Source organism: Engystomops pustulosus, chromosome 1 (assembly GCF_040894005.1).
Source record: "Engystomops pustulosus chromosome 1, aEngPut4.maternal, whole genome shotgun sequence".
In the NCBI taxonomy this organism is placed as follows: Eukaryota; Metazoa; Chordata; class Amphibia; order Anura; family Leptodactylidae; genus Engystomops; species Engystomops pustulosus.
Window position 1 is genome coordinate 139,548,086 of NC_092411.1, and position 16,565 is coordinate 139,564,650.

At 39.8% G+C, this 16,565-nt stretch overlaps 1 protein-coding gene across 3 annotated transcripts in view; it reads left to right on the forward strand.

Moving 5' to 3' along the window:
- Positions 1-246: 246 nt before the first annotated feature.
- The window catches only part of TMOD1 (tropomodulin 1), a 55,549-nt gene continuing 39,230 nt past the window's right edge, over positions 247-16,565 (forward strand). For 2 of the 3 annotated variants that reach the window (XM_072154569.1, XM_072154552.1), the window contains exons 1-4: positions 247-353; positions 9,921-10,077; positions 12,144-12,300; positions 16,103-16,222. In XM_072154569.1, the coding sequence (XP_072010670.1) occupies positions 9,958-10,077; positions 12,144-12,300; positions 16,103-16,222 (397 nt within the window). In that variant the 5' untranslated portion in view covers positions 247-353; positions 9,921-9,957. Of the gene's footprint in view, positions 354-417; positions 625-9,920; positions 10,078-12,143; positions 12,301-16,102; positions 16,223-16,565 lie in introns of those variants that run through there. The other variant, XM_072154562.1, reaches the window with a different exon arrangement.

Here is a 16,565-nt window from a genome sequence, read left to right on the forward strand (position 1 = left end):
GGTGTGTATTTTGAGGTACCCGAGTTTTGCAGTAGCTTACAAGAAGCCCATTCAATATACTTTCCACCGGAACCATCATGTACAAAAACTTCTCATATACTTCTCAGTATGATTTCTTCTCTCACATATGACTCAAGATATACATAATTAATAGTAGCTCAGTGATGCTGCAGCTCCAGAGATTTATCACACAGCTGGGTGACGTCACACATGAGTGACAGTGTCCTCAGAAGCCTGGCTCCACCCTCAGCAGCTGAGTCCTCTGCACCTCACCCCAGCAGCAGCACCTCACGAGTCTCCTTCAAGGACAAGTCAGTGCACTGTTTTCTCCTTCTCCGCAGCACTTATACTGAGTAAGAAAAACTTTCTCTTCTGATGCTGTATATTGTTATCTGCATTCAATGTTCTTTGCTGAGCCAGGACCATATCTGGGCAAAATATTCGTTTGTCACCAACGGGGGGACTGCTGTCTATAAATAGCTTAAGACAGTGATCCATAGGGATGGAGACAATGCACACTTGTCCCGGACTCAGAGCTCCATCACTATTCCTATGACTGCTGCCTGTGCAGCCAAACCTTCACTGTGTCAACCACTGGCACCCTGCACTGTACCAGGGTATCAGGTGAGAAGAATTTTTTGTAGAAACTACTACTTAGAAAATTACGTGAGGTTATTGTATCAATATGCCACATGCAAAAAAGATGATACATTGTGACTTTTGATACGTAGTTGCTATCATATATTTAAGTATAGCTGGAAAATCTTTTTTTTTAACTATATTTTTGGGGTAGACACAACCGGGTGACATTGTTGTCCTATCCTGGGATACAGCACCTAATAGTTCAGGTTAGTACTGCACAAAGATTTAACTACAGTCACACATGTCATACAACAAACAGACTGCCAATATATAACGGGAACTATGAAGATTCACAAGATCTATGGTTTGATGAAGGAGGTGTTCACTATTTACAGTGCATGCTCCTTTGTGGATCTGGCATCGGGGGCACAGCATTAAGAGCCCAGAACCCTGCTGCTTTTATATCATTGAGGAAAGGTTTATATTTATCCTGTTTGTGAATGTTTTGGGTTAGACATTTCATTTATTTTAATGGCTGATAACAATGAACTTACTAATGCCTTATTAATAGATAAGGTCAACTTTGCGTATATTTACTTTTGGGTACTTTTGTAGTGCAGAGTGCGCCATATTCATCAAAACTGGTGCATGGTCTCCAATAATCTGTCGTTGCTGGAGAAGGATGCACTATCTTTCTTTGATGCATTTTGTTCCTGCTGCAGAAATGTGGTACAGACAGATTTTTGGCATACGTCAGTAATAAATGTGGCGCAAACACACTAACGCGCCCCTTTAGGTGCACATTTTTTCTGTCTTGCCGACCACAAGTGACAGAAAATTGGTGCAAATGCTTTAATAACTGTGGCCCACAGAACTTAAAGTCAAGTGCAAAATGTAATATTATGTAGCATACTTAGAAATAACAGAAATCTATCACTAGCATTGCTATAGCATAGTGGTATTTGTGCATGTGTGATTATAAATAGATTCAGTGGAATGACCCTTTGTTCTTTCCCCAGTCACTTTTTACCAATAGTTCATTGCCAGAATTTAATAATTATGCACTCTAGTTTTGGTGAATTTGATCATTGAAATCTATGCAGCTAGATTTCTAAAAAGCCACACAGGCTTCCGCAACCATGTGCCTAATTTATGTCTAATTCTGCTTAATATCAAGGTGATTTCAAGACTCGAGTATATAACACTGGTGTTTAAAAATATCTCTGTCATGCAGATTTTGCATCATTATATTATTGTATACTAATATAATATAATAATAATAATAATAATAATAATATAATATAATAATTATATATATAATAATTATATATCTTATTATATGACTCACTGTTAGGAGCTTTGTGCTATAGAATTTGTTACCCTCTCAGGTAGCATAGTACCTAGTCCAATATGTGAAGAGTCATTTACCGTATATGCCGGCGTATAAGACGACCTGGTGTATAAGACGACCCCCCTACTTTCCTGTTTAAAATATAGAGTTTAAGATATATTCGCCGTATAAGACTACCCCTTTTCCAACGCATACAGTAGTATACAGCACAGCCCCCAGTAGTATACAGCACTGTCCCCAGTAGTATACAGCACAGCCCCCAGTAGTATACAGCACTGCCCCCAGTAGTATACAGCACTGCCCCCAGTAGTATACAGCACTGCCCCCAGTAGTATACAGCCTAGCCCCCAGTAGTATACAGCCTAGCCCCCAGTAGTATACAGCCTAGCCCCCAGTAGTATACAGCACTGCCCCCAGTAGTATACAGCACTGCCCCCAGTAGTATACAGCACTGCCCCCAGTAGTATACAGCACTGCCCCCAGTAGTATACAGCACTGCCCCCAGTAGTACACAGCACTGCCCCCAGTAGTACACAGCACAGCCCCCAGTAGTATACAGCACAGCCCCCAGTAGTACACAGCACAGCCCCCAGTAGTATACAGCCCAGCATTTAAAAAAAAATAATCATATACTCACCCCGATGCTCCCCCGATGTCCGCGCCGTCTTCTTTCTTCTGCCGGGCGCCGCCATTGATCTTCCCCGGCAGGCGCCTAGTATGACGCGCCGCTGCTGACGTCATACTAGGCGCCGACCCGGGGAAAAACATGGCGGCGCCTAGCAGAAGAAAGAAGCCGGCGCGGTGAGTATGTCCCATGCGCATCTTTTTGAGGCTGCCGGCAGCTTTGCCGGCAGCCATCGCTGTGAAAACACCCGCGATCGGTGCTAGCACCGATCACGGGTGTTACCGGTAAGCCTTTGCTGCAATATGCAGCAAAGACTTACCGGCTATGGAGAGGGCTCAGCCCGTGAGCCCTCTCCATGCAGCGCGATCCGACCGCGATCGTCTTATACGCCGTCATTACCGGCGTATAAGACGATTACCGGCGTATAAGACGACCCCAGAGAAGACAGAAGATTTTTCTGTCTTCAAAAGTCGTCTTATACGCCGGTATATACGGTAAGTTGTTAATTATTAGGATAGAAGATATTTCTGTATCAGTGACTTGTTGCCTGCTTTTGTAATTTGACTTTTTTTTTTAGCAATGAATTTGCCGGATCATCTTAGTCATTCTTACTGACGTTGGAATGTTAATGCCATCATGACAAGTATTTTCCATTAAAATCGCTATATTTACTGGCACAAGCGTAATCTCTGTGCTTACGTACAGCTCTTGCTGGCATCTTAGAAGTTGGATATACCATATAAACTCGAATATAAGCCTAGTTTTTCAGCACAAAAAAATGTGCTGAAACCCCAAACTCAGCTTATACTTAGGTCTGCTTATATTCGAGTATATACAGTAATATATGACACATCTTTTTTTTACAACAACAACAATATAGTATGAATGAAGCTGTGGCTTTCCATCTGTGAAAAAAGCAGGTGCTAACTCTTTTTTCACATTTAATTGTAAATTTTGGTGCTAGATCTCTAGATGACTACACTGATCCCCCAGTGGTCTTATTCTTGTGCTGCTTAGGTGCACCACCATTCTCTTCTTTCCCGTTCCTTTACACACTCATTGCATATGCACAGTCAGCTATTGGCTGTAGTGATGGGTAACCTCAGCTACTTATTGGTTGGGCAGCATTTCCTATGTCACAAAAAGTACCAGAGAGCAGGAAATTGCTGCCATCTTACTGTAGCCATCTTTCTTGTGCATGGTTTTCGTTATTCCATCCTGGAAAACTTTGCATATTTTCCCAGAATCCCCTGGTGGAGCATCCATGGCTATAAGACTCCACATTCCTACATGGTGGCCTTAATTGGAAATCTCCCTAAGGAGAACTCTTACTTCCCAACATTGTGCCATTCTCTGCAGTCACTAGTGCTAGTGTAGACAAGCTTGGTTTCTAAGCAAGTTCAAAAATTCACACTGATCCACAATTTGACAATGGATTGCACTGTCCAAAATGAAAGGTATTGGACTACAAAAGTTAAAGTGTAACCGTCATTTCAAAAAACTTTTGATATGTTGTAGGGCAGGTAATTTTAAGCACTTTTGCAATTGGGTTAGTTACCCGAATCTTGCTCCTTCCTCTTGTATTCTTCAGACTTCCCCTAGATGTCAGCAATCTCACATATGTCTGCTGCTAAGTTCATCCAATCTTCAGAAAGAAGCTGAGACTACAGAGGGAGGGACACGCCCCCATCTCTCTCCCTGCACACAGCTGATTACCTCATGTCTCACTGCTCACAGCTGATTACCTCATGTCTCACTGCTCCAGCACTCAGTCATGTGCAGGGAGAAGCCCTTACTAATGTAGTGACCAAGCACATAAACTCTTATCTCTCCTCAGCTTTCCCTACACTTGTATGTAAACACATAATCCACACAGACACAAACTGCAGCCCCCCCCCCCACCCCCCATCACCTCACATAAGGAAGTGGCAGGAGACACTCTACAATAGATAGATATCCAAATAGAAAAAAGGCAGCACTCCAGAGTAGAAGTAAAAAGTGTAGATTCCTCTTTATTGCATATCCCAAAACAGCAGCAACGTTGCTGCTGTTTTAGGATATGCAATAAAGAGGAATCTACACTTTTTACTTCTACTCTGGAGTGCTGCCTTTTTTCTATTTGGATACCTTTGAGGACCTGACGCCCGGCCCTAATAGGCGTGCACCCAACCATCATTATTATTTTTATATGTGCTGCTTGGACTTTCTTTAAGTAGATAGATAGATAGATAGATAGATATGGGCTGATAGATAGATTGGTCAGCAGTAGGCACTTGTGATGAGGTGACAGGAGGAAGTCCCGCCCCTCCATCTTGCTGATTGTAGATTTTTTAAGAGCTGGAAACCATGATTGCTATGGGACAAAAGAGGTACTAAATGAGGACCAAGATGCAAAATACTTTGAGGAATTATTCCCAGGGACACGTGGAGCAGAATTATGTATTTTAGTTTTTTTTTTTGCTCAGAATGACGGTTACACTTTAAGTATGAAATTTTTGGAACATTTAAACATCAATGGAACAACCCAATGGATATTGGCTATCTGACTTCTATACTATTGTTCTGCCATGTGTATAAAAAAAATCCAAGTAGATCGGGGAACTCTATTTCACATTATATAGAAAGGAATAGAAAAGAGGAATCATGTACAAGTAGCACAAATAGAGATGAGTATACAATACTACATACACACAGACTACTTATCACCCACACAGCAGTATCATGTAGAAAATGTACAGTATATTTTTTAAAATTCCTTTTTTTCATTCAATAACAGTTGTTAAATTGATGTCTGGGTGTTCATTAGGTGTAAATCGGTTATTTTAATAGTATGAAAATAAAAGGATACAATGTGCCTATAAACATACTGTACATTTGTACATGTACTCTTTGACTCATTGCTGCGTAGAGAAATTAGAGATTCTCTGCAATGCAATGGCCTGAACAGATTACTTTTATTAAATGGAGAAGGGAGGTTTGAAGAAAATTGCCTGGCAAAGGAATGAAATAAAATCACTCACATAAAATCACAGTCATATCCCTGCTGCTCCTGTGGCACCACATCATACCTCAACACCTATACCATTCATATGACTGCTGGGGCCAGTGATTTGCTGAGGTAGAAACAGAATTATTTGGATTACATAATTGTTGTGGGAGCACCACCATACTAACCAATTTTCTTGGTTTGCTTCTAATTTGTCACTAGTATCTGTGTTACCACTGGGGACAATTCCTGATGATTAAATACAATACTTCAAGCCTTATTAAGAATTATAGTACCAGAACAGTAAGAGCTCTTGTGTATATATGCTCCAAAAATAAAAGGGACATTAGTCACCCCACAAATCATTCAAAGTTTTTACATAACTTGAAATGTTGGAAGAATGTTTACAGAGCACGTCAGTACAGCATTCACAGTTATAGTCACTTATGAGCTAGTGTATTTGAGGCTCAGATGTGATAAAAGTAATTGTATATGGTTTAAGTATAGTAAAAGGTTTATGTACCACTGTTTGGAGATCACTGCAGTAAATCGATTGTATATGTGATTTAAACCACTTTAATAGGTAACAAATTTAGGCAAAACATATAATCTATGTGACTCCTGATGCTTTGCTAATAAAATTTGGTAAAAAATATGCACATACAAAGCATTCTTAGTTGTAGCAGCGTCATTATGGTTTTGGGGTGTTTTATTAGCTGTAATCTCGAAATCTATACCTCATTATCAATAAAGACAACTTCTATATGGTCTTAGCCAAATCCAAAAGTCTCACAAAAAGTCCCTTAAAACTGTCACACAAAAGCTTTTCCATAGAAGTGGGCATATCCACCAATGCCAGACACAGCAATGTTAAATGATACATCATCATAAAAGTGAAAATAGTAAATGTGGTGCATCTGAAACATTCCACTGATTTTTAATAGTTTCTTTAACATTTGTTGTCTCCAGGGAAGGGCAGGGGCAGTTCATATGGAAAAAGTAGTTGTCTCATCAATGTCCCCTTTCCTCCTCCACACTCATTGCCCTCCTCCTCCCTCAGCCTCTCCCCTGCTCCCTCCTCCCGATTACATCAGTTTACTGCCACAAGCAAATCTACCTTCCTGGGGGAAGGAACTACCCTTCCCCCAAGACTCGCCACACACGTCTGGCAGGGAGCAGGTAATGTTAAAAAGACAATTAAAAAGCACTGGAATTATTCAGAGGCACAACAAAGGCATTTTGTAAATCAACACGCCCTGTCATCATGTAAAAATAACCTTCCTGATGATAGGTTCTATTTTATGTTCACAATATATGTTTACAGATGAAGACATATAGTGAATGCTGCGGAGAGGAAGTTATAGTGGCCTGCATTCTTCTCTTATGTAAACAGGTCTTTGACATTTTGACTTGGATGTGCTTAAGTGTGACCTCTTGCTTGCTATGTAAGTGTGAAATACATGATCTGTCCTGTATATGTAACAACATATCTGGGATGCAAATCCACTAAAGGATTCTTATAACTAAGCTCATTACTTGTCACTTTGCATAGATTACTTTTATAAGGTGATGGAGGAGTTAGCGGCATAATTTAAGGGGCAGATATGTAAGTGCTTAAACACGTGCAAGTTGTTATTTCCATTAGACAGTTCACTTTCTCAAAATTATTCACCTGAACTTGCAGGTTCTTTCGTTTGTTTTCTTTTTGTCTAACAAAAAATTCCAGGAACGTAACATGTGACCATAGCCTTTAATTTCAATGCAACATCTGTAAATATAATCTTCATGCAAGACACAAAAGTGCACAAAGAAAATGCATGTTCAATTTTTATACGTAACTCTGGACATATTTTGTATCGCTATAAACAACCTTCTGGTACAGACACAGCAGTAAAGGCCCAAATATATCAAATAAAAATAATAATTCTTTATTTATATAGCACACACAGATTACGCAGTGCTGCACAAAGCATGTCAAATTCGTCCCTGTCCCCATGGGGCTCACAATATAAACAACCTTACAGTATGTTTTGGAGTGTGGGAGGAAACCGGAGTACCCAGAGGAAACCCATGCAAACACAGAGAGAACATACAAACTCTTTGCAGATGTTGACCTGGGTGGGATTCAAACCCAGGACCTCAGTGCTGCAAGGCAGAAGTGCTACTCACTCAGTGTGCCGCCCTCAAATATAGTTTTTGGTGTGACAATGGTCCTTTATGTGGCCCGTGTGACCCTAAATCTCTCTAGGTACTTAATGTTATGACAAAGAAAGCTCTATCTCGGGAGACTTGAGTGTGTGTTCAACCAGACTTTTACACTATTTATCATTGTTTTGTTGGCTTACTAAAAATTAATGTGATAATTTTTACTGCTAATAATACTTTATCGTGATCAACCTGCATATGTACATTTTATTGGGACCTCTTTAAAAAGCTTTAGTAGGATTAAAGTTATCAAAAGTGTTACTTACACTTGTATTTTTGGAAGCATGTGCTCACCTTTCTTTGGCACAGCTTCTTTTACAAAGCCAGAGAATCTGTGTAAAGGTTAAAAGTCATTTTATGAAATTGAAGAAGCAGGGGAAATTGATGTTGTATCTTCCAATAATATAAAAGAGTGCAATCTTTATAGACATAATATATACTGTAATACAGATTTATATACCGCAATACCGCTTACAGCGGTCCAGCGTTCGAGCAGCTATGTAGGGCAGTGTTTGCTAGCTTTATTAGTATGTTCCGATAAAGCTAGTGATTTAACACTGCTATACCTGAGTTAGGGTTAGGGAGCTGCTTACTTTAGTAAACAGCTCCTAGAGGGTTTACTTAGGGTGACAGGTCATCTTGAAGTACTACTCTATATGATTAATCTTGTACTGTTCAAAAAAAGAGTAATTTAATGATAAACTTCAAATGTGCTTTTATAACCCATCTATTTAGGAATGACAATCACATTCCCTAACTGCATGAAACCATCCACCCGACTACAGTCCAGACCAGATCTCCCAGACAGTTTAGGAGATGTGGACTGCTACCCCTGGCTGGTCCAGCCTATGTGTGCTCTGCAGCTGAGCTCTCCCGCATACTGTAAATATTCACGTATAAGCCAAGGCTCCACCCCTAGAAAAACTGGGAAAAGTTATTGACTGAAATAAAAGCCCTAGGGTAGGAAATGCAGCCGCTACTCTAACAAAATGTCCAGCAGCGGCTGCACCTCATTGATGAAATGTCCACAGCACAGCCCTCGTTTAATGAAATGTCCACAGCATATGCCCCCTTTGATGAAATGTCCACAGCAGAGACTCCTTTAATGAAATGGCCACAGCAAAATCCCCCTTTAATATTATCCCTTACCAGAGCCCCCCTTTAAAGAAATGTCCACAGCAGACCCTCCTTTTATGTTATGTCCTCACCAGAGCCCCCTTTAAAGAAATGTCCACAGCAGAGCCCCTCTTTAAAGAAATATCCTCAGCAGAGCACCCTTTAAAGAATTGTCAACAGCAGAGCTCCCCTTTATTGAAATGTCGACAGCGGCTGCCCCCTTTAATGAAATGTCCACAGCAGATGCCCCCCTTTTAATAAAATGTCCACAGCTGGGGCCCCCTGTACATAAATGTCCACAACAGAGACCCCCCATTAATGAAATGTCCACAGCAGGGCCCTCTTGAAAAAAAAACACTCTATACTCACCTTAGGATTTTCTCCCCGTCATCTTCTCCTCTTCCTGCCCACATGGCGCACAAACTATGACGTGATACGGCTGCAACACTGCTGTGTCATAATGTATGCGCCCAGGCAGGAAGAGGAGCTGCGGGGCTGGGGAGAAGAAGCTGAAGGTGAGTATAGATTTTGTTTTTTTAAGACAGATGGCGGATCTTCACAAAAGGCCCGCAGAAGCCAAAGGCCCCGGGTTCCCGTCCAAACTTCCTATATGAAGGTCCGCCATTGCCTGATGTAGAGTGGCGAATTTATTAAGAAGAATGGAGCTATGTTGGTGTAGAATGGAGCTAAGTTGGTGTAGAATTATAGTATAATTTTGGTCAAGTAATAAAATGAGTACGTAAATTCTATGACCTCTGCCAGGCAGCAAGATAAATACTTATAGTTGCAAAAATTTAATACATTCGTTTCTATTATGTCAGCATAAATATAGGTATTTTGCATAGCACATGCTTTGATGGAATAAGTTTGCCTGGTTTACAGACATTAATTTCATATACAGTATTTTTAAAATGGCACTTGAATATGAGTCCATGTATTTGTTTATCTTACCATTTCTGTTACATATAAAGCCTGACTATAGCAACAGTGTACAAAGTATATCATATATTATTATTACATAAAATGATGAAAATTCAAATAGTAATCCCTTACAGGTCAATCCTGAAAAACAACCTACAAAAAGTCAAGAAAATGCTACGCAGAAAAGACTTAGAGAAATATCGTGATGTGGATGAGGATGAGATCTTAAATAAGCTAACAGATGAGGAAATACACGCTTTGGAAGGAGAGCTAGAAGAATTAGATCCAGATGTAAGTAGCAATATTAATTATTTGTCATATTATCAGAATATATCATACACAATATCTTTGATTTCTTTTTGGGTTTTCACATTATATACATTGTAATGGTAGGAACATTACAAATCTCTAGATCAGTGGTTCTCAATCTTCCTAATACCGTGACCTTTTAATACAGTTCATCTTGTTTAGGTGACCCCCAACCATAAAATGATTTTCGTTGCTACTTCATAACTATTATTTTTGCTACTGTTATAAATCATAATTGTAGTCACAGTGATCCCCCCCAGTAGCCAGTAGTCACATCACCTGCCAACAGTCACAGTGATGCCCAGAGTACACAGTATTCACTGTGATTTCCCCAGTAGTCACAGCATCTGCCCGCAGTAGCCAGTAGTCATAGTGATCCCGCCAGTAGCAAGTAGTCGCGGTGATTCCTCCAATAGTGATGCCCTCAGTATCTAGCAGTCACAATGATGTCCCACAATAGCCAGAAATAACAGGAATGCCCCCAGTAGGCAGCATGGACAGGAATGCACCCAGTAGCCAGCAATGCAGTGATACTCCCAGGAGCATATGGAAAAAATAAAATAAAACATAATAACCTTGTTCCGCTCTGTACCTTCTTTCTGCCCTTTACTCCGCTCCAATGCTAGAAGTGCATTACAGGCAAATTGTGATAACATCATGCATCTTCCTGTGCTGGGTCATCTCTGGCAATAGGCCTCTGCAGCCTTTGACCCAGTGCAGACAGATGCATCATCACACATCACCTGCATTCCATCTACAAAATTTGCAACACAAACATTCTGTGTGGAGAGCAGCAGGGAATGTGGAAAAAGGGAGCTGGCACATATTTCTGATGGTCTTAGGTGACCCCTGTGAGAAGAGTCACAGGTTCCGAACAGTAAGGCCTCTTCCACACTAGCGTTTTTCACGCGCATGTTCTGCACGTGCTTTTGACGTGCAGAACTTGCATTGCACTCTGTCCCATTGTTTCCAGTGGGCTTGTCCTAATTTGCATGTGTTTGTTTTCAAGCGCGTCAAAATTGCAGCATGCTCTACTTTTGCGTTTAACGCACGTTTTTCGCGCCCCACTCAAGTCTATGGAGACGCATCAAAAACGCATTGCAATCACGAGCATTGCAAGTACAATACGTCTTTCACGCATCAATTGCCACAGAAAAGATAAACCACAGTCATGAGTCCTTTAACACGCCTTGAAAATGCATTGAAAACGCACGTGAAAAACTGAGACATATGCGATCGCCCCAAACTCCGCCCCCTGTGCCACGTTCATAACGCGACGTTAGCGGAACGTGTGAAGGCGCCCTGGAAGAAAGCTACAATTATAATCCAAATTTCTCCTTCTATCTACTGTTTTGTTGTCTTCAGGATGCTGATATGATTGAAGAATGCAATGAAGTACTGTTTCAAGTAGCATTTGGCACTTTGTAAAAAGATATTTTATGTTGGTTTTGGTTGTGGTTTGGGCACTCAGTTTCTAAAAGGTTCACCATCACTGTCCTAGGGAGTCTAAAAATTGGCAAAAAAACCTTAAAGTTCATATCACTCCCCTATAATATAATAATAATAATCTTTATTTATATAGCGCCATCAAATTTCGTAGCGCTTTACAAATCACCTTTCGCTTTCCCTAGAATATTAAAATAAATAAACAAATAAAATGACTGATTTGGCAAGCTCTGTGTAGTGCTGCAGAATTTGTGAGCGCTATATAAATAAAGGAAATGTTATTAAAATCATAATCTTGTTAGGTATCGCCATGTCCAAAATGATCTATCAAAATAAAAACTTTTTTCCCAAACATTGAACCTGTAGCGGAAAATAGTGCCGAAATGTCCAAAATGCCACTTCTGTCGCATTTGTTTTGAAAATGTTACAAAAAGTCATCAACAGGTAATACATTCCCCAAAATGGTGGCAATGAAAATGTCAGCTCATCTTGCAAAAATGTACTTCTCACACAGCTCTGTATACCAAATATATATATATATATATATATATATATATATATATATATATATATATATATATTCTATATATTTATCTTTTCAGAATCAGTTATTGCCTGTTGGCTTAAGACAAAAGAACCAGACAGACAAAACACCGACAGGTCCCTTCCAGCGGGAAGCCTTGCTAGGCCATTTAGAAAAGCAAGCTAAGGAAATGAAGGACAGAGAAGATTTGGTGCCTTATACTGGAGAAAAAAGAGGTATGTGTTCTGTCTACTAGCAGCCTGGTGACAGCTATGTGAAGATGAAATATAACCCAGTGCTTCTATTAAAAGTCATTGTGTAGACAGTGCTTGGCATGTAACAGGGCAGTACATTTGTTGCAGCTTTCTGTGCTATGATAAAGCAAGGTCATGACAGCTAAAAGTCACATTTGTTGTGTGTGGGAGAAAAACCTTCCCTGCAGCTGTTTAATCTTCATAACAAGATAATAAGATGCAGGAGGTTTGTAGCTGAACTGAGAAGTAGTTCATCCCTGTTCATTGCAGGTTATATTTGGCTCTAGTGCATGGTTTTTAGTGACAAACTGGACTGTCCCTTTGTTCCCTTGTCTGGCAGTCACTATCGCTTTTCAAAGCTCCTCCTTACATCAATCCAAAAATAGACACTATGTAACATTCCAGTCTTTTTTGCTCCGTGTCCTAGTCTCTATCTCTTATTTTGAGGATCTTAAAGTTGATCCAAGCTCTGTGGCTGTTATCTTACTTGAAATGTTTCCAAAATTACTGCAAAGCCTTTTAACTATAAGGGAATTTTTTGGAAAAATGCCAGTAGAGACTTTTGGCTGTGGCGCAAAAGCAAATTACAGCCACAAAAACTGCTCTTGAAACCACAATGTATACAATTCTAAATATTTAAAGCTTATGAAATAAAATATATTTTTATTACAATAAGGGCATAACACAGAACTGTGCAGGAAATTGTAAACATGGCAGAAATTTACCAGTAGGGATCTCATGCAGGTTTAATTGGGGGGTCTGCCGCCAAAACTTTATGGTTTTAACCCACTGCTTCATTAAGTTCTGCATGCCTGTTTTCCCACACAACATTTAAAGGGAACCAGTCATCAGAATTTCACCATTAAACCGAATGACAGGTTCCCACAGCGCTATTCTTATTGTTGTCCATACAGTTTTTATCTTAAAATAGCCATATAAAATCATGTTTTTAAAATTAACTGGCACTGTGCCAGAATTCTTAGCGACTCACAAGGGGTGTCTTTGGCAGCCGGTATCAGCCGCTTCAAATCCCAAGTCTTGTACACTTGTCTCATGAGTCATGCACAGCGAGCCATTGGAGGACACAAACCCCCTTCACTGCTCACTGCGTATGACACATGCCGGGAGACAAGTGCGCAAGACTTCTGATTTTAAGAAGATGATATCGGCTGAAGGGAGAGGGGAATGACAGAACTGCCAGAGACTTTGGCCAAATCACAGCATAATTTTGAATACTTTTGTGTAAAAAAGGCCAACATTTTTATAGAAGTTATGACTATTTTGGCTGACCAGAAAATTGTGTTTGCTAGCTTTCAGAGTGCATGTCTCATCAGCCAAATTAAGCAATCAATATAAAAATGTACATTTGCCTAAAAAAGGAGCATGAAGTTTGAAAATGTATATTTTTATAGTTAGTTAATTATAGTAAAACTATTTTTTTACACAAACTGAGACAGAATAGCACAGAAGTATCATAAAACAGCTCACCACCATAGTTAGTTGGAAGAGAAGGAGTGAGTAGCAGCTCAGTAAGAGGGGAAGGAGCTGCTAATAACAATAAACTTTGTATGAAATTCCTGCTTTATGCACTTTATAACAGCATATATAATGCTGCTGATGTATGACACAGACAGTTAAGTGAACATATTTATTTTCTACTCACCAACTCTGAGACCAAATTCCAACAAGCACATGCATGATTCTCAGGCTGCAATGTATCTGTGGCCTGTTTATTCTGCATGTGTGTCATGGGTACGTTATCTGTTGTTGGGCTGTATGTCTGCATAAATGGTCAATGGGGCACATTTACTTACCCGGTGATGGAGTTCACTGACGCTCCCAATTATTGCATGCGACACAATCCCAGCGCAGACACCTGTTAAATACCTGTCAGAGCTGTGCAAATCCCAAAAAAGATGAACAGTCCAACAAAAATATGATCCACAATCCTTAGTATATTAGCCCCACTGTGTCTTCTGGATGTCATGTATCTGCAAAAACAACAGAAGGCAAGCAAAAGCCTCTTGAAAGGTCACATGATTGTGTTACCTTGATACTGATCCTGAATTGGAGATGGCAGATGACCTGTGTGGCATATGTACTTTTCATGTTCCCATAGACTTCTATGGATAGGGCCATGCCGTTAACATGGTCAACAATAGGACCAGCTCTGTGTTTTCTACCACCTCCACATAGATCCATGAAAATAACGTTCAAATGCATGGGTCCATTGAATAAATGTTAGTGTGGCATCAGTTAAAAACAGACTGACAGAAAAGATAATAAAGCTACCTATTGTGACCAGTGTGACTGGGTGCGTATTATATTCAATATCGAGAAGAGAAGGGAATTTGTCCTATAGGGACATTATCACCCATTTGTCACATAAAATTTAACTGATCATTAAAAAGGATGGATCAAAGATCATTCAACTATAAGTGAAGTTTTAAAACTAACAGACAGTGGTGCACAGCAAATTAGATATCGGGAATTCGGGACATATAGAGCAAATGATAGTAGGTTCTATCAGGTATAGGTCTATGTATGAGCCGTCCGGACCATCAATTTATTTCCCAGCTGGGTAACCTAACTGCGGTGTAGCCCCTCAAGCCTCCTATCTGTAAGCTATGGCACAGCACATTCAGAGCCCAACATCATTTCTATTACATAGCCTCAGCCAGCTAAAGGGAGGAGGGGAAGGGGGAGTAAGGGAGGATTCCTATATATTGCCCTATAGTTAGTCTCCAGTCATTCCATCACACATACAACTTGTATTATCGCTGAGTTGTGAAACGCTTTTGCACACTGCTGAATCTAAAACTATAAAGTGCAGGCTAGCCCCCCCGACATGTTTCGCCACTGAACGTGGCGTCCTCAGGGGTACCGGGGCTATGTCCCATATTTCCGATATCTAATTCGCTGTGCACCACTGTCTGTTAGTTTTAAAACTTCACTTATAGTTGAATGATCTTTGATCCATCCTTTTTAATAATCAGAAATAAAAGTTAAATTTTATGTGACAAATGGGTGATAATGTCCCTATAGGACAAATTCCCTTCTCTTCTCGATAAAAAACAGACTGCACACAGATAAAAGAATAGTGTTAATTTGTATGTAGCCTTCAAGCATGCAAGTAAAAAAAAATTGCTATAAAATGCAAAATACAGTGGCCAGAAATTTTGTTACTCTTCACCTTCACACACTTTTTTTAATGAAAAAAAGTGAAAATACTAGGTATACCTAAAATCCTGGTACTTGCCGTGACTTCTGCTGGTTTGACACTTTTTTTTTGAAAAACATGTATTTTTTTGTGACATTTAGATTTTTTTGTAGCAAAAATTCAATTGATTAAAATTCAAAGCCAGCATCAGCTCCTCTTACTGGTGCACAGAAACAAATAGGAGTCTATCATAGGGGAGATTTATCAGAAGAGTGTGAGAACAAAATTAGCTGAGCTCTGATGGGTTGCCATTATTATTGGTTTGATTAATTGGTATGATTGTTTTGACTTTACATTAGAAATGAACAGGGAAGATATCTAGTGCCCCCATGAAACCCTCCATACTATCCACAGTATCTTGGCTTGGCAACTACACAGTGGACATAGCCATTAACTTGTGGCTTCCACCACCATGGACTTCCAGCATCAAATGGTGAAATGAACAGCGTGTTGGCTTTCTGTACCATAGTATCAAAAATGTGTGTGTATAGTTGTATTTGCTTTACCATACTATAAGTATTACATTTCTACTTCCTCTTCATAATATTAAATTGATATTTTTAGGAAAGCCTTGGATTCCCAAAATTAAGCCAGTAGATCCTGTTTTAGAAAGTGTAACTCTAGAACCAGAACTAGAGGAAGCTTTGGCCAATGCCTCTGATGCTGAGCTGTGTGACATTGCAGGTAAGTAGAATTCTAATAGCAACTAATGAACCAAGTATCTATTCCTCATTTACCAGCTAATCTGAATGTCAAATCACTCTTTCTTGACTGAATATAAGAATATACCTTGCCCGGCCTTTAAATGATACATAACTCTTGCCCATTCTGTTTGGTGGCAGACCTCTGTCTGTAGCCCCACTAGTCAAGTGTAATGCTAATACAGTTATTAGCAAATTAAACTGTTGAACTGCACAGCCCTTTTATATTTTTCTTTACGTATCTTTATTCCCTACCTTCCAAAATTCATAACCTTTTCATTTTTCAGTTTACAAAGCTGTATGCCGTCTTTTCAAGTATGCACATT